The sequence below is a fragment of the Echinops telfairi genome, unplaced genomic scaffold (assembly GCF_000313985.2).
Source record: "Echinops telfairi isolate 266 unplaced genomic scaffold, ASM31398v2 ScPeMD7_70;HRSCAF=299, whole genome shotgun sequence".
NCBI lineage: Eukaryota > Metazoa > Chordata > Mammalia > Afrosoricida > Tenrecidae > Echinops > Echinops telfairi.
In genome coordinates this window covers 31,320,851-31,348,337 of record NW_022103968.1, presented here as the reverse complement: position 1 = coordinate 31,348,337, position 27,487 = coordinate 31,320,851, and the positions used below count along the sequence as shown (strand labels likewise).

General features: G+C 50.4%; 2 protein-coding genes across 6 annotated transcripts in view; one reads left to right on the top strand and one right to left on the bottom strand.

Annotated features, from left to right (window-relative positions):
* The window catches only part of MMS19 (MMS19 homolog, cytosolic iron-sulfur assembly component), a 31,654-nt gene extending 12,211 nt beyond the window's left edge, over positions 1–19,443 (bottom strand). For all 4 annotated transcript variants that reach the window (XR_006680166.1, XM_004701026.4, XM_045291542.1 and 1 more), the window contains exons 1-9: positions 19,332–19,443; positions 7,746–7,794; positions 5,231–5,331; positions 4,433–4,518; positions 3,992–4,066; positions 3,120–3,189; positions 2,629–2,757; positions 2,478–2,539; positions 172–258 (exon numbers count right to left, since the gene is read on the bottom strand). Coding sequence is in view for 3 of the 4 variants with exons in the window: in XM_004701026.4 (XP_004701083.1) it covers positions 172–258; positions 2,478–2,539; positions 2,629–2,757; positions 3,120–3,189; positions 3,992–4,066; positions 4,433–4,518; positions 5,231–5,331; positions 7,746–7,794; positions 19,332–19,443 (771 nt within the window). In the remaining variant the exon portion in view is untranslated. The remainder of the gene's footprint in view (positions 1–171; positions 259–2,477; positions 2,540–2,628; positions 2,758–3,119; positions 3,190–3,991; positions 4,067–4,432; positions 4,519–5,230; positions 5,332–7,745; positions 7,795–19,331) is intronic.
* A 469-nt stretch (positions 19,444–19,912) lies between these two features.
* The window catches only part of UBTD1 (ubiquitin domain containing 1), a 59,862-nt gene continuing 52,287 nt past the window's right edge, over positions 19,913–27,487 (top strand). Inside the window, exons 1-2 of one of the 2 annotated variants that reach the window (XM_045291478.1) lie at positions 20,324–20,374; positions 25,349–25,387. Coding sequence is in view for 1 of the 2 variants with exons in the window: in XM_004701025.2 (XP_004701082.1) it covers positions 20,305–20,374 (70 nt within the window). In the remaining variant the exon portion in view is untranslated. Of the gene's footprint in view, positions 20,375–25,348; positions 25,388–27,487 lie in introns of both variants that reach the window. The other variant, XM_004701025.2, reaches the window with a different exon arrangement.

Sequence of the window (27,487 nt, the reverse complement as noted above, 5' to 3'; positions counted from 1 at the left end):
TCCAAAGCAAGCGTTGTGTACGGTAAATTACAATTTTAAAGGAAAAGCTTGCTAGTTTGGAGGTTTGGCTACCAGATGCCACAAGCCACTCTCAAAAATGTCTATGAAATTTTCCTTTTATCAGAGCTGTCTATGGCCTAGGGCTATAGATCCCAACCTTGGGAGACCCACCTCCGCAAACCGGGGTGTTGAAGCCAGCACAGCCCGAAGACTCAGGATCAGATCTTCCCTCTGGATGCCATGGGGATCGTTAGGGGGCTGGGGAGGGAGAAGAGTATGGTTTGTACAACAGGGTGCTGTTTATACCCCACCTGGCGGAGCGGTTGGATGGCAGGCCCCAGTGAAAGACAGGCTTGCTCTTGAGGGCTGGGAATTCTTCGTTTACATTTTTGTTCCAAAAACTTAGTTAACTTTTCGTTGTGAATTGGGTGAAATTTCCAGAGCAGCTCCTCATTTTTCACATTCAAGAATTCCTACACATTGTTTCATCTGATTGCAACTCCCACAACAGTAATCTCACCTATCTCCCCACCCCACCTTCCTGTTTTCTGTGGCAAATAAACCCAAAGAACACTTCACAGCACATTAAAATTACACGAGAGTAAAATTTCCGTGCCCATCAGTAAGATGTTATTAAAATACACTTTAATCTACATACTATTTTTTTTGTACTTTTAAGGGCAGGGATGAATAGTTGCAAAACACACCACCGGACTCACAAAGCCTAAAATTTTTACTACCTAGCTGCTCCTGATCCAGTTGCATATAAAATCCACCCCCGTCGGCGCCGTTGAGTTGGTTCTGCACACAGCTAGCCTAGCAGAGAAGAACTGCCCCCGGTTTCTCAGGCTGTCAATCCTTCCAGGAGCAGGAGGTCTGTCTGTCTCCCGCAGAGCAGCTGGAGCGTTGGCACTCACAGGGGCCCTCACACGGACGAGTGAGACCCACTATGATGACAGAATGTGACTAGAGTGGGTTGGTAAGAAGAATATTTCTAGCACAACTAGGCTAAAGCCAGGCCTCACTTTGAACCAGTGTCTTGGCAGGAGCATTCTGCTTCTCATAAACGACAGTGCAGGGCGACCAGCACATTCCGCTCAGACAGAGAAAGTCTCTTGGAGGAGAACGGATCGGTGGCGGTGAGGATGTGTTAGAGACATGTCTTCTTCCCTTTAACATGGACTCATGCTCACTGCACCATCTTTCCAAAAAGTGGGCAATACCTTGCCGCTCCCCCCATTAGATTCTTACTTTTTGATCCGGTGATTCCACTTAAGAATTTATCCTACCATTGTATTCAGATACATGTGAAATGAGTCACGTCCAAGGTGTTGAAGTTGTAGCATGGTTAATAGTGGCACAAGACTGAGAAGAGCTGTACCCCACAGAGGACTGGCGAAATGAACTATGCAGTCCTGTGTAAAGGAATATTATACAGCCACGAAGAATGAAAAGGTGACTTTATATGCAAATCTACAAGATACTAGGCTGTCTATGTCTGAGGGGCTGTAAAGAGTTTGCTGCAAACCTCCTTGCATGCTACCATTTTGGAGGCAAAGCGTCTGTTTACACCAGAGCAAAACAGCTCCGACAAGAAGGCCGAGAGAATAAGTCTGGGGATGGGAGCGTGCGGCTCCCGACCCTTGTGTGCCTTCTGAGTCTGAATCATGTGAATGCATGATCTTTCCAAAACACCAAAATATAAGCTAAAACAAAGCCAAAGCAGAGAATCCCAGTAGCCTAAAAGGGGGCTTTCAAGAGTGTACATTATTCTGCATCAGAAAGAAGGGATTCTGGCTTGAAAGAACTGAACAGAATTTCGAGACAGAGAGGTCCATGCAACGTGATGTCAATAAAAATCAAATGGTGATATGGCCCTTACAGTCATAAGGTGGTTGTGTAACTTTAAAGGAAGTGAGTCTACATTTAAATGTTGTTTGCTGTGCTGCTTCGTCTCTTCCAACCCCTTCCTGTCTGTAGCACACAGGACCATATAAACACAGTGAGGTGACCCCGAACATTTGGAAGTCAAGGGGTAATGAAGATGCAGCGTAGGAGGGAGGGAGGGGCTGAGGGGGTCAGAGCCAGCACTCTCTGCACACACTGTGCCCCACTTCAGAGTCTTCTCTGCCAAGGAAAACCCCACCGTATCTGTGAGCTCACATACAACTAGAGCACCGCTCACTTGGATACACAGTCTCTACTGTTAGCTACACATCTCGACAAATGAAAAGGACAAAGGAACCATGTTATACTCTCCAGGGAAGGAATCGTTTTTATAATTCTACAGGTTCCAGGATACCTGCCGAACTGACTCCTCAGCGGTCCCACGCTTCTCTACTCCTCATCACTAAGCATAAACTCGGAGGGTGGGTATGGTGTCTGCTTTGTTCACTGTTGTGTTCCCAGTGCCAGGAACAGCACCTGGCACACAGCAGGCACTCAGGGAATACTGGAACGGATAAGGTGCTACTTACAGGCGTAAAATCAATAGGAAAATAACAGGATGTCACTTCGAACAACTCCTCCACGAAGGGCCCTAGGGGAAGAGACAAAGAATCAGGCTGATGTGTAAATTCATCTATCCTTCAGAACCTAGCCATCTAATTCTGGGGCAACAGGACATACCAAGGCTATAGTCTTTGGAGATGAGGTCATGGGCGATGGAGAAAGCCACCAGAAGATTACGGGGGTCCTTTTCCCCATCCATCACCTGGATGAAGCCGAAGGTGAAGTCAGCTCCTAGACCCTTCAGCTCTGGGGAGAAGAGAACAGGGTCACTGGTGCCCCCCCCCCCGCCCCCCGGCAGGCAGCGGACTTCCTCCTGGCTCTCTGCTCCCCACCAGCCTTCCCTTTCTTGTCTGTGGGAACAGTCAGTCGCTGTGTTCCTATTCCAGGAAGGCACTCAGTGAAGAAGGGGTGTGTAACCACTGCATGTGGTGGGTAAACATCAGCCCAAACACGATTCGCCCTGCCTTTCCTGAGAGGAGTGCAGCCCACCGGGGCCCTTTATCACCCTCTCTGGGAGCACTGGCTCTTGTATGGAACCCCCAAGGTAAGATGAGTTCTACTACGATGTGTGCTTTTCAGACTTCCCAGAGCACCACCCTGCCTTGTACCTTCCTCCCGGGTCTGCATGAAGTTGGTGATGATACTGTAGATGGTATGTCGGTCCACCTGTGGCAGGGACTTGGGGGAGGGAGAGAAAGGAAGTCAGGAAAGCTGGCATCCAAAGAACACTCGGTGGACCCACCACTGCCTGCTCCTCAGTGCCCAGGCGGACAGCGCCCTGCAAGCCAGCCCGAGAGGAGCTACAGAGAAAGGTCACAGCAGGGGCCAAGAAATCAACAACTCTTTGATTTCGCTTTACTGTCTTTAGGGGCAAGCGGCAGACGTGAGATGTAATGCCTGTTTACATTTTTTTTCCTTCCCAACAGTTTTATTGGAATGTAATCCCCATATCATACAATTTAATAGTTTAATCACATCAAGTTGAGTTGTAAAATCATCACCATAATCAGTTTTTGAACGTTTTCTTCACGTTTGTATTTGTGATTAGCTCCCTATTTCCTCCCAACCTCCTCTGCCATGAACATACCATTAACCCAGTTACTCTCTCTATAGATGCAACTATCCTGGATTTCATATATAGAAAAACAGTAAAAAACAAACAAACAAACAAAAAACCTAACGAGAACAACAAAGTAAAACAGATAAAAACCTGAATAGAAAAAAAGGTTAAAAACGAGAACAAATTTAAATGGCTCATAAGGAAGATCAAATGACAGGGTGCGAAAACTGAACCACACCTCACCCACACCTCTCCCTGTAGCAACACAGGACTGAACCACACCTCTCCCACACCTCTCCCTGTAGCAACACAGGACCGCCTAAATAGTTGGGGTCTTCAGGGTTCAGAACTTAGACTATCTTCTGCCATCAAGTGGGGCACGAGGCAGAGAGAAACACCGGTGTGCCTGCTGCTACTCACCTGTACGTGCACCTCCTGGAAGATGGCTTTAAGCACAGAGACGGCCAGCCCTGGAGGCAGGGCCACACACAGGCTCTGTGGGAGAAGACAGGAGGCGTGAATCTGGAAGGGGCTACAGAACAGCCTCCAAGACGCAATCCATAGCAGGCTCTGAGGTCCAATGGGACCCCCCCCCCCCAGCTCGGGGAGAGGCTCCCAAACGAGACACGTGCCCCCCACCAATCTCAAGGGGGTGGTTCTCTGTCATTCTTTTCAGTTTGGCTCTGAACTTCACCCCCACCCCTACCCCCAAAGGATATTTTTAATTCTTTAAATAGAAAAAACAGAAGTGCAGCTGGTTGGCATGAACTTGGGCCCGTCTGCACATTTGTCTCAGCACCTAAAGCCTCACCCCCAAGGGACAAGGAGAGAATTCATGGTGGGAAGAAAAGGCGAACTCACCAGTGCCCTCAGGCCCTGCAGGACGGGCGGGACCACGAGATGGTGGTCCTTTAGCCGGTTCTCGTAGAACATGACCAGGTGCACCACTGCCCAGAGCAAAGCCAGCCGTCAGTCCACGCAGCGCAGGGAGCCCCTGCCAACTCAGGCCTTTCCTGAACTTGGCAGGGCTGTCCCTGCCGCGGCTCCACTAGTTTCTCTCCGGGCCCCTCCCATCCCAGGCTGCCTTCCTCTGTGGGTCAGGAGAACAAGCAAACAGCCCTCATCCTTCTCACAGTAGGCCTACAGGTAACCCCTTCCCAGACCCACAACTGCCTGCTTGCTTTGCCTTCAATGGCGGAAGGGTAAATATTGCACGCTGGCAGGCTCCACGGTCTCTGTCGCCGCTCAACAACGCTCAGCTCTGCCGCTCTCTCTGACAAGCACAGATAGAGCATCAAGAAGCAAGTGGGTCTGGGTGCCAAAGAAACGATCAAACCAGGCTTGCCCATTATAGAAAACACGAATGTCGCTGCTCCCCCACCCCCACCCCCCAGCACTTCAGAGGGCTTTGCTATTTCACCACCTTCCCTTCATCTAAGAAAGACTACTTTTGTTCACTTCAGCCAGAAGGGAGGACCCACTGAACACTGGCCTCAGGCTACATTTGTTTCCACTCTAATCGTCTCTGCCACACACAGGACCTGCGGTGAACGAAGACCCCGGATTAGCAGTTCCCAGACACCTCCTGTCAGCCTGCACAGACAGAGGCGGCCTGGGCTCAGGAACCCAGAAGGCACTCCTTACTAGTGAGGCTAGTACCTTCCTTTTCCAGGAGCAAGGAGTGACAGTGCAGTAGCACCTGCGACAGCAGCTGGATTCCTCGGGCCCGAGTTCGCGGTTCTGGATTTTCTAGAGAGGACCTGGGGTGGGGTGGGGGTGGTGGACAGATGTAAGATACAGAGAGGCTGCCATTACCAGCTCAAACCCTTGAAAGAATAAATAGTTTGCAATTAGTCACACTCGGCCCCTGGGCAGGGAGGCAGGGCCCAGTATTGAGAGGGTGAACACAGCCCCAAACAGATGGCTCTGCAGTCCAGGCATTACAGATGCTAGCATGGACGGAAAGCCAAAGCCCCCTCCCAGCTGCTCCGGCCTTGCTGGAGGCATGGCCGACACCACAGCCAACAGGGGAATCTATCTCCAGGCACCCCAACGTGGCACCCAGGGGCACTGTGCGTATTGCCTCCCCGGTGCCATCACTGTGGCACCCCTCTGAAACACAGCTCAGATGACTGGCAGCCGCAGTTTCTACCAAAACAGGACCAGAAGCCTATTTTGGTAAAGTACTGCTAAGAAAAAGATACTGAAAGCAACCACACCCAGGTCATGGGGGTGGGGGTGGGCGGGAGGAAACACTAGAACTGGATGGAGGGTTATGGAGTGAGATGGTCAGAATACACACAGGCTTGAATGGTTTAGGGTTATTGCTATGGGAGAAGTAAGGGGATATGACGCGTCTCTAAATGGGCTCCACAGAGATTCGATTTACACAGCCTGGGGCATGGGACGAAGCAAAACAAGTAGGAAATAGACTTCTGGCGGATAGCTGAGCTGGCCCTGTGAGGTAAGTCTCAGAGATAAGGACATATATAACGAGGGTAATCAGGCAAAAATATGGTCACTTTTGGTAAGATCCCCAGGATAGGAACATGTAGATAGGTCTTTGTCCAGGAAGTAGAAAAATGCACTCAGTACATTTAGAAATGGACCAAGGCACACAACTGTTCACGGTAGCGTTACCTGGAACAGCCACGGAGTGGAAGCAACCCCTGAGCCCACCAGCTGAGGCATGGTTAAACAAAATGTGGTCTACGTCCAAATGGAGCCCAGGCCCTGGAATATTCTCTGGTCACGGAACGAAATGAAGTCCCGAGACCTGCTAGAATGTGGATAACCTTTGCAAACATGCCGAGTGCAAGAAGGCAGTGCTGAGGGCCACAGAGAAGATCCCTCCATTTGTGGGAAACCACAGACGAGGCAAACCCAGAGCACGCAGACAGCAGCGGGACGGGCCCAGGCGGGGTGAGAATACCCAAACGCGGATGACAGTGGTGGTTCTATCAATCTCTGAACACATTCATGGCCAATGAATCCATTCCAGCTCCCAGCGACCCCCTGGGACAGGGCAGGACTGCCCTAGGGTGTCCTGGACCGGAAGTCTTTGCAGGAGTAGAAAGCCTCACCTTTCCCCCCGAGAAGCTAATGGTAATGTTTGAACCACTTAGCTTGTGGTTGGCAGCCCAGTGCTTACTAATCACTCCACCACCGGGGCTCCTCTGGAATACACTGGAAGCCACTGGAGTCCATATTTTAGAATGGCAAACTTCGGTACAGGAATTGCATCTCAATAAAAAGGCCATTTAGGAAAACGAAACTCGCCCACTACCTCCAAGTTGATTCCGACCCACAGTGACCCTATAGGCCAGGGTAAGGCTGCCCCTGGGGGGTTGAGACTGCACTCTTCCCAGAAGTAGAAAGCCTTGTCTTTCTCCCGAGAAGTGGCTGGTAGTTTCACACGGCTGGCCTTGTGGCTAGCAGCCCGACTTGTAACTCCGACCACTAAGAAATGGAACCCAGGCCAGTTACAGGAGTAGCACCCAGGGGTCTTTTCCATGGGAGACATGCCCAATCGTGACTTAGCTTCCCCTCAACTTGGCACATTCCTAGTTTGTTTCAGAAGATTTTAAGGGTTTTTTAACAGTGAAGTAAAGGAGTCCTGGTCACACAGTGGGCAGCTAATTGCAGGGTCAGCAGTTTGAAAACAGAAGCCATTCCAAGGTGGGGAACTGGGGCTTTCTACTCCCCTAAAGATTTAGTCTCGGAAACCCAGAGAGGAAGTTCTACCTGCCTACAGTGTAGACTTGTGACAGGGAGTAATGAATGGTGAGATAAAGAACATCAGGCCTTCGACTCTAAGTGCACACTTGAGGGGGTGCTTTGAACACTTGGCCCTAACACTGATCTTTCAACCGTGCCCTCAAGTCCTTTCCTTTAGTGGGCATCTGGAGCAGGGTCAACCACTAGTGGTTCTGAGGCAGCTCCAGGCTGAGTGGAATCTCACAGGGATGGAGAAGCCCAAGGAAGCACAGGTAGAACCCCAGCTCTAATTAAGTAGCAGGTGATGGTCTTCCACCACACCACACCCCGCCTGTTACCCCAGATCTGTGTGCGAAGCCAGGAGCTCATGTGGCCAGCATGCTCTTTGCCCCCAACGCTTCCCCAGGAGCCGTGTACCCTTTATCAGAATGCACAGGCGAGGCCGAGGTTTGCTTACCCAAGGGCTTCCACCACGTGCAGCACCGTGTAGCTGCCAGATTTCACATCTAGAGAGGAGAGAAGGGAGAGATCAAATTAAGGACAGGAAAATCCTCTTGCAGGGCGCAGTGACTCAAGTTCCGTCCAACTTGAGGCTTGGTACCCCTGGGCTGCTGTGCCGTCAAGAACCCCACCGGCACTTAACTGCAACTCTTCAAATACGCAGCTTCAGATATAAGAACTGGGGGGAAAAAATCAAGAGAAATACATGGGGGGGGCGGGGTTTAAAGATTAGTGGAAAAATGGAATCAAAAGATGGAACTGTTTGAAGCCCCTTTGTAACTAAAAGGAGCCCTGCGTGCACAGTGGTTCCGGGAAAGGCTGCTAACCAAAAGGCCAGTAGTTTGAAACCACCAGCTGCTCTCAGGAGAAAGATGCAGCTTTACTCCGGCAAAGATTTACATTCTCAGTCACCAAAAGGGGCAGTTTTTGACTCTTATCTTACAGGGTAGCTATGACTTGGATCAACTTGATGCCTGTGAACTTGTAACTGGAAAAAATACAGATATCGTATCAATCCATAGTTCAGAAATGTTTTATTGCAGTAGCTAGGGACATGATATTCTGAAATTCACACACACACACACACCCCCTCCCTTGTTGCACAATGGCTAGGGACATGATATTCTGAAACACACACACACACACTCCCTCCCTCCCTTGTTGCGCAATGGCTAGGGACATGATATTCTGAAACACACACACACACACACACACACTCTCTCTCTCTCTCTCTCTCTCTCTCTCCCTCCCTCCCTCCCTTGTTGCTCAATGGCTAAGGGCTCTCAGCTGTTAACTGAAAGGCTGGCAGATCAAACGCCCCCACTGGCTCCGTGGGAGAAAAGGCCTGGCGAGCTGCCCCCTTAGAGGTTACAGAGCATGGGGCAGTTCTACCCCACCAGTGGGAGTTTATTATGAAGACGTTCTTTAGAAAATTGAAAACCGTACCATAAGGCGGCAGGGAGTTGCCCTGCGGAACTGCATTTTCCCATCATGACTATATCTATTAGTAATTTTTGTTGGGAGACCTTAACCCATGTATCCTACAATTCTGGTCTTGCCCCTTCCGACTTCTTTGTGTTCCCCCAACTCAAAGAACATTGAACGTGAACATGAGCTGACACTCCTGAGGGTCTCCAAAGGGCCGCTTTGACATGGTTTAAATCAGAGAACTTCTCATTCAGGGAAAGGTTCCCTCTGCCTTCAAGTCAAGTCAGAACTGTTCCTTAGGGTTTCTGAGACTGTAAGTCTTTATGGAGCAGGCAGCCTCGATTTTCTCCTGCAGGGTGGCTGGTGGGCTTGAACCACCACACTTGTGGTTAGCAGGTCAAGGTTCGACCCAGCACCACCAGGGCTACTTTGGGGGAAGGGCTTGAGAGATGGAAACACTGCCTTCCAGAAGTCACAGATGTAGGTGGAGGATATTATCAAGGAACAAGAGCCTTTTATTTTGACATTTTTGTAAGCTATGTCTTTATTCAAATGCTTCATATGCATGTGAGAGCTGGACAATTAATAAGAGAGCTTGGGAAGAATGGATGCATTTGAATGAGGGTGCTGGCAAGGATCACTGGACTTACAACGGGCTGCCAGAAGAACCAACACTTCTGTCTTGGAAGAAGTGCAGCTAAATGCTCCTGAGAACCCAGGATAGCAAGACTTTGTTTCATACGCTTTGGACATCTTATCAGGAAAGACCGGTGCCTGGAGAAGACATGGTGCTTCTCAGTGAAGAGTCAGTGAGGACGTGGAAGACCCACCACGAGACGGGCTGATACCGTGGCAGCCACAGGCTCCCCCATCACCACTGTAGGTCGCGCGTGGGCCAGAAGTGCTTTCGTTATGTTGTTATACATAGGAACACCCCAAGGGGGCGCCACTGGGTGGCATCTCACAACAATGATTCTGAAGCAAGATTTTTGGACTTCCCCACCTATCTACTCAATGAAACATTAGTTCATTCAGCTCGAATCCAGTTCCACAGGCTGTGTGCGCTCTGGCCTTCTCCCCCACCCCCGGCATATTTTTCTCTGACATTAAGAAACCTGGTTCTCATTATCTACCAGTTAATATTTGTTCAGCCTTGGTCCAGCTGTAAAGTCCTTCCAGAATTGTTAACCCCTACCCTGTGAGAAACAAGTCAGAAGTACAGTGCTGTCTTTTGCTTAGTTCTACAGATTCCAGACAAAACACTGCTTTTGACGTGACTTAGGTCAGTTCCCCTCACCCCCACCCACCTCTGCCGCGTCCTAGTCACACGGTGAGATTCACTTGCCACACTCTGGCAGGTGGAGTCTGACCCCATCTTCGGATGGAAGGGTGATTGCACCGCGTACATCCTTGTCTACCTTTGAGTGCTGAACCACACACATGAATGCACAGCGGATTCTGGAAATGCAACCTTAGCTCGACGACGACGACTCACACACATCTAAGAGGAGCACCCTGGGATGCGTCTCCCAGGGCAAAGGGCAAGCGGTGGCCAAGAGCTTGGTGCGCTTAGAGGGGTTGGAGCCAACAGTGTGGCCTGGCCACCAGGGAATTTCTTCTAGTAGCCTACTTTGGGTTCCCAACCCACCACCCACCTACCTACCAAATACCCACTTTTCAATGTAGGAGCCCTGGTGGCAAAGTGGTGACAAGTTGGGCTGCTCACCGCAACGTCAGCAGTTCTAAACCACCAGCCACTCTGCAGAAGGCCGATGGGCTTTCTACTCCAGTCAAGAGCGACAGCCTCAGACACCTGCAGGGGTAGTTCACTCTGTCAGCATAGCCCCAGTGCAGTGAGTGCGGTTTTCTCACCATCCAAGAATTTTCTGGCTAATGTGAAAAATAAGCGGGATGGAGTGAGGGACCGAGGGCATCGGGACGCTTGAGAAGGCCCCTGAACTTGGAGTTGCCATGGCTTCTGTGGGCTGGGTTAGGCTGGGTGACACGGGGCAGCAGGTCACTCTGGTACAGTCAGGCAGAGAAGGCGAGCTCCAGTCAGGACTCAGGTCGTGACTGGCACCAATTTAGACACCAGGCACTCTTAGCCCTACTCGTGCCAGGACATGGAAGGCCCAGCTGCTGCCCCTGCTCCTGAGAAAGAGCCAGGGGGAAAATGAACAGGCCGTGGGGGTGGGGTGGGGGGGTGGAGACAGCAGCCAGACTCGCAGGACAAACCAACCAAGGAACTAACTACTAGCTGGCTTCCACATCCACCTCCTTAATGGCAAGACTGAGAGGAGCGGCACCCCCATTTCTGGGTTACACAGCTTGAAAGAGCGCTGGACCGTTAGGCCCTTAGGCAAGGAGTAGAAAACAAAAACAGTTTTTTTGGGAAGCCCTTGGTAAGAGGCCAACAAACTCGTGCAAACACCCTGAAAATGAAGGAAGGATGCCGAGAAGGAGCCAGCAGTTGAACCCAGGAAGCCCAAGGGCCCTGTAACTGTCCATAGCAAAGGGAGCCCCTGAGCAGAATCCCCCAGCCCTACTTCAGTCACACCATCAAAACCCCCAGGGGATGCTGGGCCAGGGTCCAGTTTTGGAAATGCAAGTGTCTAAGGCCTGCTAATTAGGTGCCACTCTGTTGCCTCTATGTTTTCATGAAACACAAACAAACAAAACCACGAGGTACAATTTACTCACGGTGGGATGCACAGATCTCAAATGTATAACGTGGGGAGCTTTAAGAAAAATATCTATCTGGGAAACGGCAGACATTCCCACCACTCCAGAAAGTTCCCTCATGATCCCGACCAACTCCCACACCCATAGGTTGCTGCCTGTGGTGCATTTTAAATTTTAAAACTGAAAAAAGAAAAGATAAATAATTTATAAATCATCAAGGGTTCATGAGGGAGGGGGAGTGGGGATGGAGTGGGGAAAATGAGAAGCTGATGCCAAGGGCTTAAGTGGAGAGCAAATGTTTTGAGAATGAGTGCAATGAATGTACAAATGCGCTTTACACAATTGATGTATGTATGGATTGTGATAAGAGTTGTATGAGCCCCCAGTAAAATGATTAAAAAAAACAAAACAAACAAAAAAACACCCAGAAAACCAAAACCTTCTTTAGCATTTTGCATACATCAGTATGCAACCAGCTACATAATAACTATAAAACTCAGTGCCACGGGGTTGATTCTAGCTCATGGCCATCTGGTACGACACGGCAGAATTGCCCCTGTGGGTTTCCAAGACGTTGGCTCTGAAAGCCTCATCTTTCTCCCGAGGAGTGGTAGGTGGTTTCAAACGGATGACCTTGGCGTTAGCAGCCCAATGCATAACCACTATGGCACCAGGGCTCCTAGTAGGGGCAAAGATACATCCCTGTGCGCACGACTCCACTCCCGACTCCAGCAACCTCTCCCGGGAGGACCTTTTAGCCTCCACGTCTCTCAGGGCACCCCATCTGCACACACATTAAAGAAAAAGGAAGACACCAGAAGGCCATCGTGACAGTGGAGCCCAAGACTCCCTCCGGAGAGCGCCCCGTCGGACATGGAGGGAAGGGAGGAAGTGGTCCCTTACAGTGCTTGCGAAAGAGGGGTGTCGAAGAGCAAAATCATAAATCTGACCGGAGCAACTGAAACCTTGTTAGCAGATCCCCTCTATCATGCAGGCTGGACCTGATCTGCTTTTCAAAATTTTCCCTATTTTTTGGTTTGTATTGTTTTCTTATTATTCCTATTAGAGTGTATCTCAGAGGTGTCATGTCAGGAGAGGTCGCTCTCTTGAACCCGTGTTACATGTTTTTCTGTTTTTCAGTATAAGAAACCTAGGACTGATGAACCTACAGGGCAGCAAGTAGAACAAGAGGCTCGGGGGGTGCAGTGGTGGAGGGGGGGGGAAGGACGATGTCAAGGAGTCCATGTAAAAAGAATGTTTGGAAACTGGTGGCAACTGAACACTCGACATGACTGAAATCTGTAATGATGGATGTATTTTATTTTTTTTATGATAGATGTCTTAAATCCTAACTAATAATAAAAAAGGAGAGGAGAGAAAGCCATCATACAGTAGTGAATAAAAGTAAAGTAAATGGTGAGTAGGGTGTTTTACCTACGCTTGCACAAAGGTTGAACTAGCAGACCTCTTGTTCTAGTCTCAGGGAGTCGTCTCATCACCTTAGAACGTCCAGGTCGTTCTACCCTGTCCTAAGGAATTGCCATGAGTCAGAATCTACTCCATGGCAGGGAAGGAGTAGGTTTGTGTAGGAACTGACTCCACAGCACAGAACTATCACCAGGCAATAGCGACAGCCTTCAAAAATTAAAAACAGTCTTCCACTTTTTATGGCTGACAAAAATGTACTGTAATTTAGTGATGGCGGTGATGGTTGTACAAACTTTTGAATGTGCTAAAAGCTAATGATTTGTGTACTTAAAATGGTGAATCTTAGGTGAATTTTATCAAAACAAAACAAAGAAAACCTTCCAATCCATTCATACTCTCTCCAGAATTTCCATCTACAATGTACCTTCTCAGCCTGCCCTGTTGCCTCCAAGTGAACCGGGCTCCTCGTTTGGGTCCTGTACACTCTTGCCTCACCTTTCATCTCGGTACCTGTCAGCCATAGGGAATCCCAACTGGGAAAGCCAAGTTCTTCTACAGTGTAGCATCTGCACCCTTAGGCCAGAGCACATTTCCTGGCGTAGAATACCCCCTCCTCCCCACACTTTCTCTGTCTGGAGAGCTGGAGATCCAGCTCAAATGTCAGCTTTCTTAAGAAGCTCCTTTGATTCCCCAGAGGCAGGTCACTTCTCTTACTGCCATGGTTCCTTAAAAAACAGTCATGTGCATTTGTTTTTATTCACTTAAGTATTCATCATTTACTACAAGTTGGACTTTGAACCACGAGGTCTTCAGTTTGAAACCAACATCCGCTTTGCAGGGAAAAGATGAGGCTTTCTACTTCTGTAAGGAGTTAGAACCTCAGAAACCCACAGGGCAGTTCTATCCTGTCCTATAGGGTCGCCAAGAGTTAGCAGCCCTGGTTGTGCTGTGGGTTAGACACTGGGCTTCCAACTGCAAGGTTCGCTGTTCAAACTCACCAGACATTCCAAGGGAGAGAGGTAAGGGTGTCTGCTCCTAAAAAGATTTCCTGTCTCAGAACCCTATATGGGGTTCCTGAGCAGTAGGTTTCAGCTTGGATTATAAATCAGGTAATGTATTAGGGCTGAAGATAAAAACACAGTATGTTTTTAAGGAGTCCACATTTTGGTAGGCAGGGAAAGACGTCAGAAAATTATCATGTTCAATGCTACCATAGTGACATAAATAGGGACTGTGTTCACATAATAAAGGGACACAAGTCTTATGGGTCATCCTGTCATAAACTTTTAAGTTCTCTCTCTCTTTTTTTTAATCGTTTTATTAGGGGTTTATACAACTCTTATCACAATCCATACACACATCAATTGTGTAAAGCGCATTTGTACATTCATTGACCTCATCATTCTCAAAACATTTCCTCTCCACTTAAGCCCCCGGCGTTAGGTCCTCATTTTTCCCTCCCTCCCCGCTCCCCACTCCCTCATGAGCCCTTGATAATTTATAAATTATTATTTTGTCATATCTTGCCCTGTCCGACGTCTCCCTTTACCCACTTGTCTGTTGTTCCAGGGAGGAGGTCACATACAGTTCCTTTAAATTCTCCCAAATGAATATCTGAACCCAGATGTCTGGAAAGAGTATTAATTGTACACTTTGACTCCTGGAATGAAAGAAACTAATAGAATTAATTAGGCATCGCATTAGCCTTCTAAGCCTGACACATACAGAACAAATTAAAGTGTAAGTTCTTCCCCTACATAGGCCCACTAACCAAGTCACTGCTGCCGAGCTGATTCTGACTCACAGCGAGCCTACTGGGCAGCAGAACTCCCCCCGCAGGGTTGTTGATCAGAGCAGCAGCCTCATCTTTCTTGGGCGATTGCCTCCTTCTTACGGCCTCACCTTTCCCAAAGCGTTTGAGACGTACTCTCTGAAAGTGGGCCTCCTCGTAGCCCCTGACTGCACACTGTCTTCAGGAAGCCACCGCCAAGTACTTCTGTGAACCCTTACACAGCTGGACAATCAGCCCTCTGTCTGCCCGAGCTGCAGGCTCTCGAGAGCCTGGAAGAGCAGCCACAGGGCAGCGGTTGTGAGACGCAGGAGAGATGGAGCTAGGGAGCTCTGCCAGGGCTTAGCTCCAGCCAAGCTCCCGAGATGCCCTTTCCGCTGAGGACGCCACGGACCTTTCTCAGAACCAGTCTCTCTGTTCTTTAACAGTCTTTTCATTTCGGGAAGAGTGGCCTCGGGGAATCCGAAACATGGGAGAATAATAAAGTAATGAAGATGGAAATGAAGTAAATTCTCAATAACTGGGAGGGGGGAAAGTCATATAAGGCCCACAGATTCTTCTCTCAATGGGGCTCATTCTATTCACCTAGAGCAGTGGTTCTCAACCTTCCTAATGCCTCGACCCTTTAATAGTTCCTCATGTTGTGGTGATCCCCCCAACCATAAGATTATTTTCGTTGCTACTTCATCACTGTCATTTTGCTACTGTTATGAATCAGGCGACCCCTGTGAAAGGGTTGTTTGACCCCAAAGAGGTTGAGACCCACAGGTTGAGAACCGCTGACTTAGGAGTGTGTAGGGGTATACCTACTTAGGCTAGTGTCCAGGAGACGCTGGTGGCGGCCAGGGGAGGGGCGGGGAGGCAGTGGAAACGAGTACAGAGGTGGCTGACAGGCCTGCTCATAGGAATATGAGAAGCCACATGGAGAAATAAACGGCACAAAGGTTCTGAAGTGTGTGATGATGGTGGACTGGGGTGGGGTGGAGATAATCAGGAAATGGTGTGTTTGTGTGGATAGTGTGCACACTCAAACCGTACCTTGAATCTGGCATTTAGCTTCAATTAGATGGAGCTAATGGAGCGAAAGGTTCAAGAGGCAACTGCATAATGGCAGTCTGTGAATGCCAGGCTAAGAGGCCTTTAACCCTCAGGTAGCCAGGCCATTTATGAGCTGCACCTGCTTTACATCTGCCACCTCATTTTACCAGGAGCACGGGAAGAGCTGTCTATGAGATCAGAGGTATTTGGAGAGGCTGTGTCTGCAGCTCAGAGAAAACACTAGGAAGGTCTGACTCGAGCTGAAGGATCAAGAAGTCCCATCATCTTCTGAGGATGGTCAGAACGGTCAGGCTTCCACACAACCCTCGACAGGTTGACCCAAGGCTGAGCGTACCAACGGAGTCCTACTAAGCTCACTTTCAGTACCTGCCTCCCAGGTACAAGGATCTACAGACGCCCATTACCTACGCTACAACCCAACCCAACCGAAACCCGCCTGCCAGGAGTTGATCCTGATTCAGACACCCTCAAAGACAGAGTAGAACTGCCCCTGAGAATTTCCAGGGCTTTAAATCTTTAGAAGAACAACAGCCAGCCTCCTTTCTCCCTCAGAATGACTGTGGGCCTGAACTGACTCATGCCCACTCGTGTCCAGGGCTCCTTCACTAGGTCATTAAAATTCCTCTGCCTGGAATTGAAGGTCATGCATAATCAAGCCTCACCAAAACGTTTCAGCATTTATGTTGATTGCCCTCGCACCAACATTCTTCTATTCCTCAGACCCATCATTCAACAGGGCTAGTAGTTACCGAACCTCAGCAGAGTTAAATTTAAGCTAGACAATAATTCTGGCCATTTCTTCCAGGCGTAAACAAAAAGATGTATCTATAAACAAATACTGTACTCTAGCAAATGATATGCCTGCTGATGAACCTGGAGGAAGTGCACAGATCTCGAAGGAGCATGACGATGAAGTGGGCTGCCATCTGCCAAGGCCAGCAGTTCAAACCCACCTGCTGCTCTGTGGGGGAATGATCAGACAGAGACGGTAAAGATGTAAAGCCTCAGAAACCCAAGTGGCTCTACTGCCCACGGGGTCACTGTAAGTTAGAGTCCACTCAAGGACACTGAGTGTGGTTTTTGATTTGGTAGTGCTGTGGGCTAAGCTAACTAACAGGCCAGCAGTTCAAACCCCCCAGTTGCTCTCAGGTAGAAAGATGAGGTATTCGACTTCCTTAAACATTGACAGTTTTAGCACCTCCAGGGAGCAGGTCCACTAAGTCCTACAACTCACTGAGTGCCATCGAGTCAAAGCTGACTCATAGTGACCCCCTGTGGGTTCCCAACACTGTAACTGTTTACAGCAGTAGAGGAGTTGCTAGTGGTTTGGCACTGCCAACCATGAGGATCGCAGCCCAAGTTCTATAGGATTGCTAATGGCCAAAACGGACTAGATGGCAGTGGGTTCAGTTAGGTACAGACACCTGCAATTTAAAGGGCTGACAGCTATGTGATAAAGCAAGGACAGTAAAATGTTAATGGGAGATTTCTAGGTTGTGATAAAAATCTTTGACAAAACTCGATAAAACACTGGGTTGATGCACTGTTCTGCCTCAGCCTGTCTACACCCAGGCAAGAAATAAACTTTGCTATTTGCAACCCCCGCCAAAAACAAACAAACAAAAAACCCCACCTCAATAAAACACAGGAGGAAATGCCATTGAAGATACATGGTACATGTTACCATTGTAAGCACTGATAACACACTACACTTTTAAGAAGTCAAGCTTAACAAGTGGCCGGCAGTACCACGGGTATTTATTTGTTCCTGTCCCTTCCATGGCATCTGAACAGAAGAGGGGACTTAAAAAGTTCTAGGAAAATGAAATAGAAAGATCATGGAATTTCCCCGACAAACGTTTCCAAGTTCACTTGTACTTTGTATGGCTCTTTCTATGTCTAATGCATATAGTCGGGGAACCCTGGTGGTGAAGTGGTTAGACAGTGGGCTGCTAGCCACAAGGTCAGCAGTTCGAAACCACCAGATGCTCCTCGGGAAAAAGGTGAGACTTTCTCCTCCCGTATAGTTATAGTCTCAGAAACTCAGTTCCACCCTGTCCCTCAGGGTCACTAAGAGTTGGCATCCACTCGATGGCAGTGAGTATTTAGTTCAGGAGCTCTGACAGTGCAGTGGGTCCTGCATTTAAATCACAAGGTCAGTGGTTGGAACCCAGTAGCTGCTCTATGGCAGAAAGATGAGGCTGTCTACTCCTGTAAGGATTTAAAGTCTCAGAAACCCCAAGGGGCAGTTCTACTCAGTCCCAGCGGGTCCCTTTGGGTTGAGCTGACAGGAAGGAGTCAGTGTTGAGTTTGAGTACTTTATTATCTACTTTCACGGTGTCTCTGCTCCTGGAAGAAACAAACGGAATCTACTTTATATTTATAGTGCATTGCTCCACATCATGTCTGGTTAACAAAAATGTGTTCAGAAATGGTGGAATGTTTGAATGACAGTGGAGTGTTGATAAGGTCCAAACCAAATATTACAGTTCTAGCAGCTGCACTTTATTCACTACTCACATATTTCACAAAGTTAATGTGTTTAGTTTGCCAAGTGGAAGCCAATGCCCTTTACTCCTGGCCAAGCCCACAAGCTATCCAAAACTAAAGGCTTATTAAAAAAAAAAAACTACCTCGTGTAAGATATGACAAAATAATAATTTATGAATTATCAAGGGCTCCATGAGGGAAGGGGGAGTGGCGAGGGAGGGGGAAAAATGAGCTGATGCCAGGGGCTTAAATGGAGAGCAAATGTTTTGAGAATGATGAGGGTAACGAATGTATAAATGTGCTTTATACAATTGATGTATGTATGGATCGTGATACAAATTGTATGAGCCCCCAATAAAATGATTTTAAAAATATATTGTTTCATCTGCACGGAAGCAACTTTGCATTCGATTACTTAAACCAAAGATCGGCAGGCCTCCTAGCATGCTCAAGTTTTTAGTGGATACATTTTCTTAAAAGAGCTGAGTCTGAGAATTCCAAGGAAGCCCATCATTTGTTTTATTCAAATCTTAAATGAGTTGTCAGATCTACCAGATCCCTGAATTGGTCACAAGCAGGAAACTGGGCAGCCAGAGGAAAAAGCAAAAACCACGTAAAAAAGGCGTGTACCTGACTAACCTAGAACTTTACCAAGAAACGGAGGTAACATCTCAACCCACCCGCTAACTCCAGCTACCCATCTCCTCTCCAATTACAGCCAGTCGGACCAGAGCAGCGCCGGCCGCTCCCAGGGGCCCAGGCGACTGGCCCGAGGCCACTGTGGATGCAGTCTCACGTCCATCTCCCTGAGACAACGTGGTTCCGCGAAATGAGCTGGTTCTTAGCACGGCAAGACCCAGGTTCGAGTCCCACCTCCCCCGCCTGCCTACCCTGTGGCCTTGCACTAGTCTTTTCCGCTGGCAGGGTCTCAGTTTCTTCATCTGTGAAGTGGTCAGGCTAACTAATGCCGCCCACTCGGAAGGCAAAGAGCGTAAAGATGCAACAGCCTGTCAATTCTGCTACGGCTCTTGAGCACGCGGTGCTCCTCGACCAGCCTGCAGACCAGTTTGTCTCTGTTCCTTACTCCCTTCCCGCCCGGCTCCGGGTTGAGGCCGCTTCCTCCCGTTGGTTCCCCAGACGGAAGCCGCGCGGCGCCCTGTGCCGTACCTGCTGCGACCTGGTCAGCGGGACCCTCCTGCTGACCCGTGACGAAGTCTTGCACGAGGCCCCACAGCGCGCCCGTTGACGCCGCTGCCCCCAGAGCGGCGGCGGCCGCCATGACGCGAACTGGAGACCGTGGGAGGGGAAGTAGGCGGTGGCACGCAACGAGTCTCTGTGCGCATGCGCCTCGCGAGCCAATCACCGGGCGAAAACGAAGGAGGCGGGGCGCTCCCTTGATCACGTGCCTGCCGGCTTCTCGCCAGGCAGTTCCGAGGAGGGATGGAGCGGCCCCTCCCCCTAGGGGCGGGGCCTAGGATGGGGCGGTGGCGCGGCGAGGGCCGGCGGCTGCTGGGCACCCAAGCGGGGGGCCATTGAGGGCGAATAATTCCCGGTTCCGCTCCCCGGGAGACGGGAGACGGGGCGGGCACCTGGCTGGGTGGGGCCGAGGGGCGGCACGCATCCTGAGGGAAGCCAATGAGAAAACCAGACCCGGCCCGAGGGGGCGGTGCCGTCGGTCACATGCGCACCTGGGGCGGGCGGAGGCAGCGCCAGCACCGCGAGCTGGAGGAAGGCAGCGGGGCCGGGCTGGGGCGGGGTTAGGCAGGTGAGTGACAGGCTCTGGGGGGACGGCCCCAGCTGGGAGCCCCGAGCGAGCTCGGAGTAGCTGCGGCGGTGCCCGCCCCCTCCCTCCGCCCCTCCAGGGGAGCTGGTCTCCGGCCGGGCACCGTCGCGGGCCCCCCTGGCCCGGCCACCTGGGACTGTGCTGGGGAGTCGGCCACTTCGCTCTCTTCCCCTCGCCCCAAACTTTGTGGCGAAGCCGGCGCCGTGGCAGAGTGCGCCCCTGCGGGGAAGACCGAGGAGTGCCCGATGCCGAGCGGCAGGAGCCGTTGACCCCCGGACACCACCGTCCGGGACCGGAGCGCCGAGCAGCCGCCCACCCCGCCGCCTCCGGTGCATGGGGCCTGGCTGAGGAGCCAGCATGGGCAACTGCGTGGGGAGACAGCGCCGGGAGAGGCCGACCGCCCCGGGACACCCCCGCAAGCGAGCAGGTAACGACGGGATGGGCGCAGGGCCACGGGCACCCTGCCAGTTGCCCCCCCTCCCCTCCTTGCCAGAGCCCCGGGCGTCGCGAACGACCACCCACGGCTCCTGGCGCCCAAGGCTTGGCCCGTGGCCGCCTGGGAGTCCTCCCCAGCCTTGGGTGGCCCGAGGAGCTGAGTTGGGGCAACTGCGAGCGCAGACGCGGCTGCGAGACCCAGACGCTCCAACTGGGAAGCTCTGGGCGCGGGTGGGGGCGGGGGCAGGAAACGTTTGCAGACCGCCCGGGCCGCCGGAGGGGAGGGGGGCCCGGGGCGAGGGCGCCGCTGGCCTGGCACCGGGGCCGGGGTCCGACGCCAGCCCGTCGGGCGTCCCCAGAACTCGGGGCGAGCTAGGCGAGGGCAGTCCGTCACTCGGTCCCCAGACTGACTGTGTCATGATCGGGCTGCAGATCGTTGTCTGCCGGAATCCGACTTGCAAAAGCAGCGCAGGACTCTGGGAAAGAAATCTTTATTTTTCCCCGCAGGGCTTTTTAAAGCCTGGGTCAGCTGGGAGTCTAGGAAAGGTGGATTAGGGGGGTGAGACTCTCCCTAGAGTGTGTTGGGATCCCTCCCAGCTTTGGGAATGGGATCTGCTCGCTGGTGATCCGCGAGAGCCAGACTGCGCCTTCTCACTTTCTTAAAGACACCCCTCCTATCCTGGAGCTTCGCCTCGGGAAGAAGTCTGGCACGGGTTCCCCACCCCCCACCCCCACCCCCTCTCCTCCAGGGCTTGTACTCACTTCCTTCTCTGAGGGTGTTGCAAGGACCTTCCGAGAATGATAAAAATCACACGCTTTTAGGACTGAGGAGGACCTTAGAAACGAGTCTAGCTTCCAGATCGACTTCCCCTCTCCTCTCCGAATCCAGAAGCCCAGACCCGGAGAAGTTGAGCAACTTACCCAAAGCCACACAGCGCCCAGGTAGCACAACAGGGCCTAGAACACAGTTTCCTCTTCACCCAGTTGCCACATAAAATTTATGTAAGAGGAGCCCCAGGAGGAGTTGCTAATGAAGTGGAAACTCTAGTTGGAGTGCCCTGTCTCCTTTGACACCAAAGGTGTGTTGCTCGGACTGGGGAAACTGGGAAGGAGGACTGTGGGGAACCGTGGGGAAGCAGGGAAGGATGCCTGCCTGGTGGACAGGATGACTCGGGGAGGAAGGAGCATGTTTTTAAAGGAAGAAATGGGGCACACCTTTCAAACCATTTTATTGGAAGGCAGCCCCAGCCGTCTTCTGACTGGGAGAAGTTGATTATAAAGCCCTAAGGCCTCCGTTCCTGCTTCATTCATTCGACAATTACTTATTGTTTATGTGCTTTCACTATTAATGGGTTCTATAGCATTTCCCATTGTTGACAACCCACTCCTACTTGAAACTCCCTCCCCCCCTTTTAGTATTAGACTATCTTGGTTTTCTTCTCTGGTCACCTTGCCCTCAAGTATTTGTGGGGTGTGGGCACACTTGTACTGTCTTTCTGTTTTTCTCTCTCATTGCACTCCTTGACAGAAATCCTGCTCAGTCCCTTAATTGTTGAATCATTGGGAAGCGCACACACACACATACACACACACACCACCACCACCACCCCCGTTTGCCTCCTGAATCCCCAGTTCCACCTCTCCAAAAGCCACTCCGATCAATACGTCCTAAGATCCACCAGCTCAAACCAAGCGCCGTAGCTTTTCCCCTGAACAACTTCCCTTCCTTATGCTTACATTCTCCCACCTGCCTAATGTTACACCTCATGGAAGCCTCCTGGTCAACTTTCGCTGAACTCATGTTGTCTCCCAGCCAGTCAGTCACTGGGACCTGGTTATTCTTGCAGCAGGACTTACACACCTATCCCTGCCCCCTCTACTTCAGATCCTTGGTCCCTCAAGTTAAACTCCAGTCTCCAATTGGCGCACCACCAAAAGCAAGTTCATCTTCCATGGTTCATTCGATGCAGAGCACTTGCACGCGGTAGACCCCGCCCCTGACACACACACACACACACACACACACACACAAGTTGTTTTATTGAATCTGTTCCCAACCCTATGGTTCTATATTCAAACATCTTTCTGTACCTTCTCACTATCTATAAGAACTTTAACTTTCAAGGCTTTTCAAGCCACCCATCCTTCCTTTCAGGACCTACATGTTCTTCTACTTCTCTTCTCCCCCAATATTGAAGCCCCAGCGTGTGCCTCTTCTTAGTCTTCCTGATCAAGAGGCTTTCTTCCCTTCAAGGTCTACCTCATCCCATGGCTTTCCTGAATCACCTTCCACGGCAAGCTCCCCCGTAGATATGGTTGCTTCTTCTGAGAACACCTGCAGACACACAGTTATCTATGCCACTCAACAATTACCTACTCCGTGTTATTAGCCATGTCTTTGATGTGTGCTTTTTCATTTCAGCAACTACATAGCAAGCCTTGAAGACCTGGGTCATGTCTTAGTCTTTCTTTTCTTTTCTCACTGTCATTGAGTCGATGCGGACTCGTAACGACCTCAGAGGACAGGGTAGAGCTGCCCCTGTGAGTGTCCGAGACCTTCACTTTCCATGGAAGTAGAAAGCTGTGGTTTCAGCCTGCTGACCTCGCAGGTCGCAGCTGAACACGTAACCACCACTCCACAGCACTTAGCTCAGTGACCGATACAGAGGAGACTTAGTCCATATTTGTCGATTTTAGAAAGCTAACCAGGGCTTCCAGCATCTTTCCGTCTGCATTTTTCACATAAATGTTTAACCGAAGCGTCTATCTACATTTGGGGTGTATGTCTATGCTCGTATACTATGATTTCAGTTCTGTGGGTTCCACTGTGAATAGCCTTACTCGCGAAGCCCAAATCCAAGGGGAGCTCTCTGCTGCTGTTGTTGTTGCTGTTGTTAGGTGCCATGGAGCCCGTTCAATTTATAGCAACTTTGCACAACAGAACAAAACACTGCCCGATCCTGCTCCAGCCTCACAATTGCTATGTCTAAACTGGTTGCCACAGCCACTGTGTCCTCACATCTTGTTCAGTCTTTCTCTTTTTCACTGACCCTCTGCCAGCCACGATATGTCCTTTACCAGAGACCGGTCTGTCCTGAAAAACATGAGCCCAGTCACGCTGTCCTCACTTCTAAGGAGCACTCTGGCTGTCCTCCTTCTAAGACGAACTTGCCCTTTTGGCCGTCCATGGGACTTCCAACATTCTTCACCGACACAGCACTTCAGAGGCATCTCTTCCTCTCTGACAATGAGAAGTGCTATTCATAAGGTTTTAAGTGGCAAATCCCTCAGCAGTGGGCAAGCTTATGTCTTCTTCCTGGTCTGTTCTTAGTCCGGAGGTTCTGCCGAAACTGGTTTGCCATGGGTGGCCCCGCTGGCATTTGCAATACCTGACCCGTGGCATCGCTTCCAGCCTGACAGCAGTAGACACACCACACCGGCACAGTGTGAGTAGCTGACAGACGAATGTATAGGAGCACAGAAGTTTGCATGTAAGGGGAGGAATCCTCAGCTTCCTAGTGTGCACTGCAGTCCCTGTGATATCTGGAACTGACTCTTTGACAAAGACACGGTTCCAGAATCAGACTTGTTTCAGAATCGCCTAAAGCTCCTCTGCCGCTCATTTCCACTAGAGTAACAGGAAGAATCGCCCAACAGGAGGCTGAAGCCAGAATTCTAGTTCTGGGCCTTTAGCTGGGTGACCCTGGCCAGGCAGGAAGATCAGAAAACAAAGTCTCCTACCTGCTTTTCTCATTTTCACACAGGCAGCCATTCAGAACCACAAAGATAGTAAGTTGGAATCTTGGGCCTTGCAGGACCACCCTTTGGCCTTAGTTCTGTCTTAGTCACTTGATGGATGAAGCAGAGACCCCAAACCCACTGCTCCGGGCATTTTATTTTATGTAGAGAATCAGGTGGGCCTCTCATCTTATCCATCTTTGTGATTTTTTTACTCTGAATGCATCTTTAGTAAGCCTGTGTCCCACCACCACTAGCACCACCCAGTTACTGGAAGTCCCTGTTGGCTTCAGATATTTACTACTCTGGAGGGTTAGTTAGCTGTCCTCCCACCCATAGGAATACTTTGGGTGATCAATGCCTCCACCCTTGCGAAAGGTGACAAGGCCCCTCCCCCAGCCACCTCAGGGAGAAACAGAGGTGATGGAACAGGCAGGTCCCTTGCTGGCCTCCACCCTTGGAGAATGGTAGGGCTGAAACCCAGATATCTGATTCTGTGATGTGCCAGGCCTATCCACTTACCTTCTGGAATCTCAAGCTCGGGCGGACAGTCCCGGAGCCCTGGTTGGGACTGGTTGGGCTCGGCGCTCTGGTTGCTTGAGTGTCTGCTGCTTGTTGGGCTGCCACGGCTATTCTTGAGAGAGTAATCAGGCAACTTCTCCATTTGCTCCGTAAATATTTACTAAGTGCCAGGTACCATGGTGGCTGTGAACAAACACAGTCCCTGACCACGTGGAGCTTACATTCGTGGGGGTGAGGAATGGGGGCAAATGATAAACACCGTCATGCAAATGACACATGATTATACATATAAATCCTGTATGATTATGCATACAACTATGTATTATCTGTGCTGATGACACCCACATTTACCCTTTCAGCCCATCCTCTCCAACTGCTGTCTCCCTTGCCACATCTAAAAGGCTTCTCAGTTTAGCATGTTCAAAAGAGCATCCTTGAGCCCCTACCCTCTGTTCCTCCCAAAGCCCTCCCCATTTCGTGATGGTGAGTGTATCCTTCCAGTGGTTCAGGTCCCACAAACTCTATAGAGTCATGCCCGACTCCTCGCTTCCCAACCCCCTCCTGTGAATCTAATGAAGCCTGCTGACTTGACCTTCAAATAGACCCAGAGCCCGGTTGCTCCTACCACCTCCATCACTTTCACCTGCTCTCTGCTATCATCAGCCTCTTAACTGATCTTCCTACTTCCTCCCTTGTCTCCCGACAGACTGTTGTCATCACAGCAGCCAGAGTGATGCTGTAAACTGTAAGTCGGATTTTGTTACTCCTTTGCTCAAACCTCCCTGTGACTCCTCATCTCATCCAGCGTCCTGGTGCTGGCCCACAGGACATCATGACTTCCACCCGCCTACCCACGCCACGCCATTGCACACCCTCTGTGCCCCTGTTCTGCCCCCTGATAATGGAAGGGTCCCTTTCCCCCTCCTCCAGTTCTCCTCCAACACCCCTTCTCAGTCAGCTCCTCCCAAGCCATCTCATTTAAAACCAGTCTCCTTCCCATCACCACCTGCTCTCAGCATTACCAGCCTCCCATCCCCAGTCCATGTTTTGCTGTAACTTACCATCACCTAACATTGGCCGTCTTCCCCTTCTTTCTCCACGGAGTCTGAGATTTCTGTTTGTTCACAAGGTGGTGCCTAGAGCAATTTCAGACGCACAGTAGGTGCTTAGTAAATACTTGTTGGATGGAGTGTGTGTGCATACCAGAATTGGCAAAGGCTACCGGAGCACAGGAATGAGCAGGTGCTAGAACAGGCATCCCCATGAGGGGATTTAAGCTGGAGCTTCAGAGCGGACTTCTGTTCCTGGCACTGGGTTCTTTGGCCTCCTGGTTCAGGTCTCAGATAGCTGGGTGTGAGTCCCTAAGGCTTGAGAGCCCCGTGTTAGGAGGTCCATGGACTGAAGCAGAAGAGAGAAGCCCCCTATTGAGGTCCCAACCAGGTTGCAGCACTTTGTTGCTGGTTTGTGTGTGCTTCTGGGTCAGGGTGGGCATACGCACGGTGCCTGCAGTCCTCAACCCACAGGGCAGGGATCGTGGTCTTAACACGGGACTTCTTACACATTTTCCACTCAACCCCTTTTTTCCCAAGAGCTTTGCATCTGCCAGAAACACTTGAGATTCAATACTTGTTTGATTTTGGATTAATTTTTGGTTGCTGTGCCTCCAGAAACATTTTAATGTTGCCGAATTTTTTATATTTCCCCTCCCCCCTGATTCAGCTGCATGACCCCATGTGGCGTTGGAAGCCAAGGTTGAAGTAGCCTGGTCTAACAGACTATAAGGAAGGAAGCTGATGTTTTAAAATTCAGTCTTCTCTACCTACCGATTTGCTGGGCAATTTTTAGAATCATAGAACTTTGGACTGAAAAGGCGGGTAAAGATTTCTTCCACCTCTTTCCCAGCGATTAGGGTATCGGTATATTTGCTCCCCATCTTGTTCTCAGAAACACAGTGCAGCCTATATAAAATCTGCAGGGCTGCCTCCAAACTTTGCATGTGATGGGCCAGCTCCGGGTGGGGCAGTCCTCACGTCAAGCGCATTCAAAGGGGGGGGGGGGGGGGGGCCTCGGGTCTCTCTGCCGCTTTATCCAGGGGTGATCTTGGACAAATCACTTATTTTGTGCTCAGTTGCTCCTCTACAGAAAAGATGGTGGTAGGGGGATGCTTCATTAAGGGTGTGAAGAGACTTGGAAAGGGATGGGGGAATGCTTATATGACACAGTGACTCTTCCTAAGGTGCATGGAAGGATCCCTGCTGGTGCGGGGTTCGTGTTGGACTGCTAACCATAAGGTCGGTAGTTCCAACCCACTAACCACTCGAGGGAGAAAGGTGAGGCTTTCTCCCCTTGGAAAGATTGACAGCTTCAGAAACCCTACAAAGAATGGTGTGAGTCAGAATCGAGTCAGTGGGCATTGGGTTAATGTACATGTAAAAATCATTGAAATGGCAAGTGTTTTATAGGATATATATTTTTGCCCTGGGCATGCATGTGTGTGCGTGCACGTGAACACACAAAGATGCAAATACTTTCAGCTGACTTCAAAGAGATGCTTTGGGAATAAGCTGTTTTTAACATTTCATGGCTGCACAGTCTGTTCAAATATGAGCTCTCCACCCAGGAGCTCATCTGGCCCTTGTGGGAAATGAGGTTTGGGGTCTGTGCCGTGTGCGTGCGTGCGTGTGTGTGTGTGTGTGTGTGTGTGTGTGTGTGTGTGTGTGTGACTGCAGACTAACCATCCACTCTGAGACTCATCAGTGATGAAGAGGACCTTGTGGGAAAATCGGCAGGATTGTCACACACATAAACCGTAGTTGCCATTCCCCACCCCCACCCCCACCCCCCC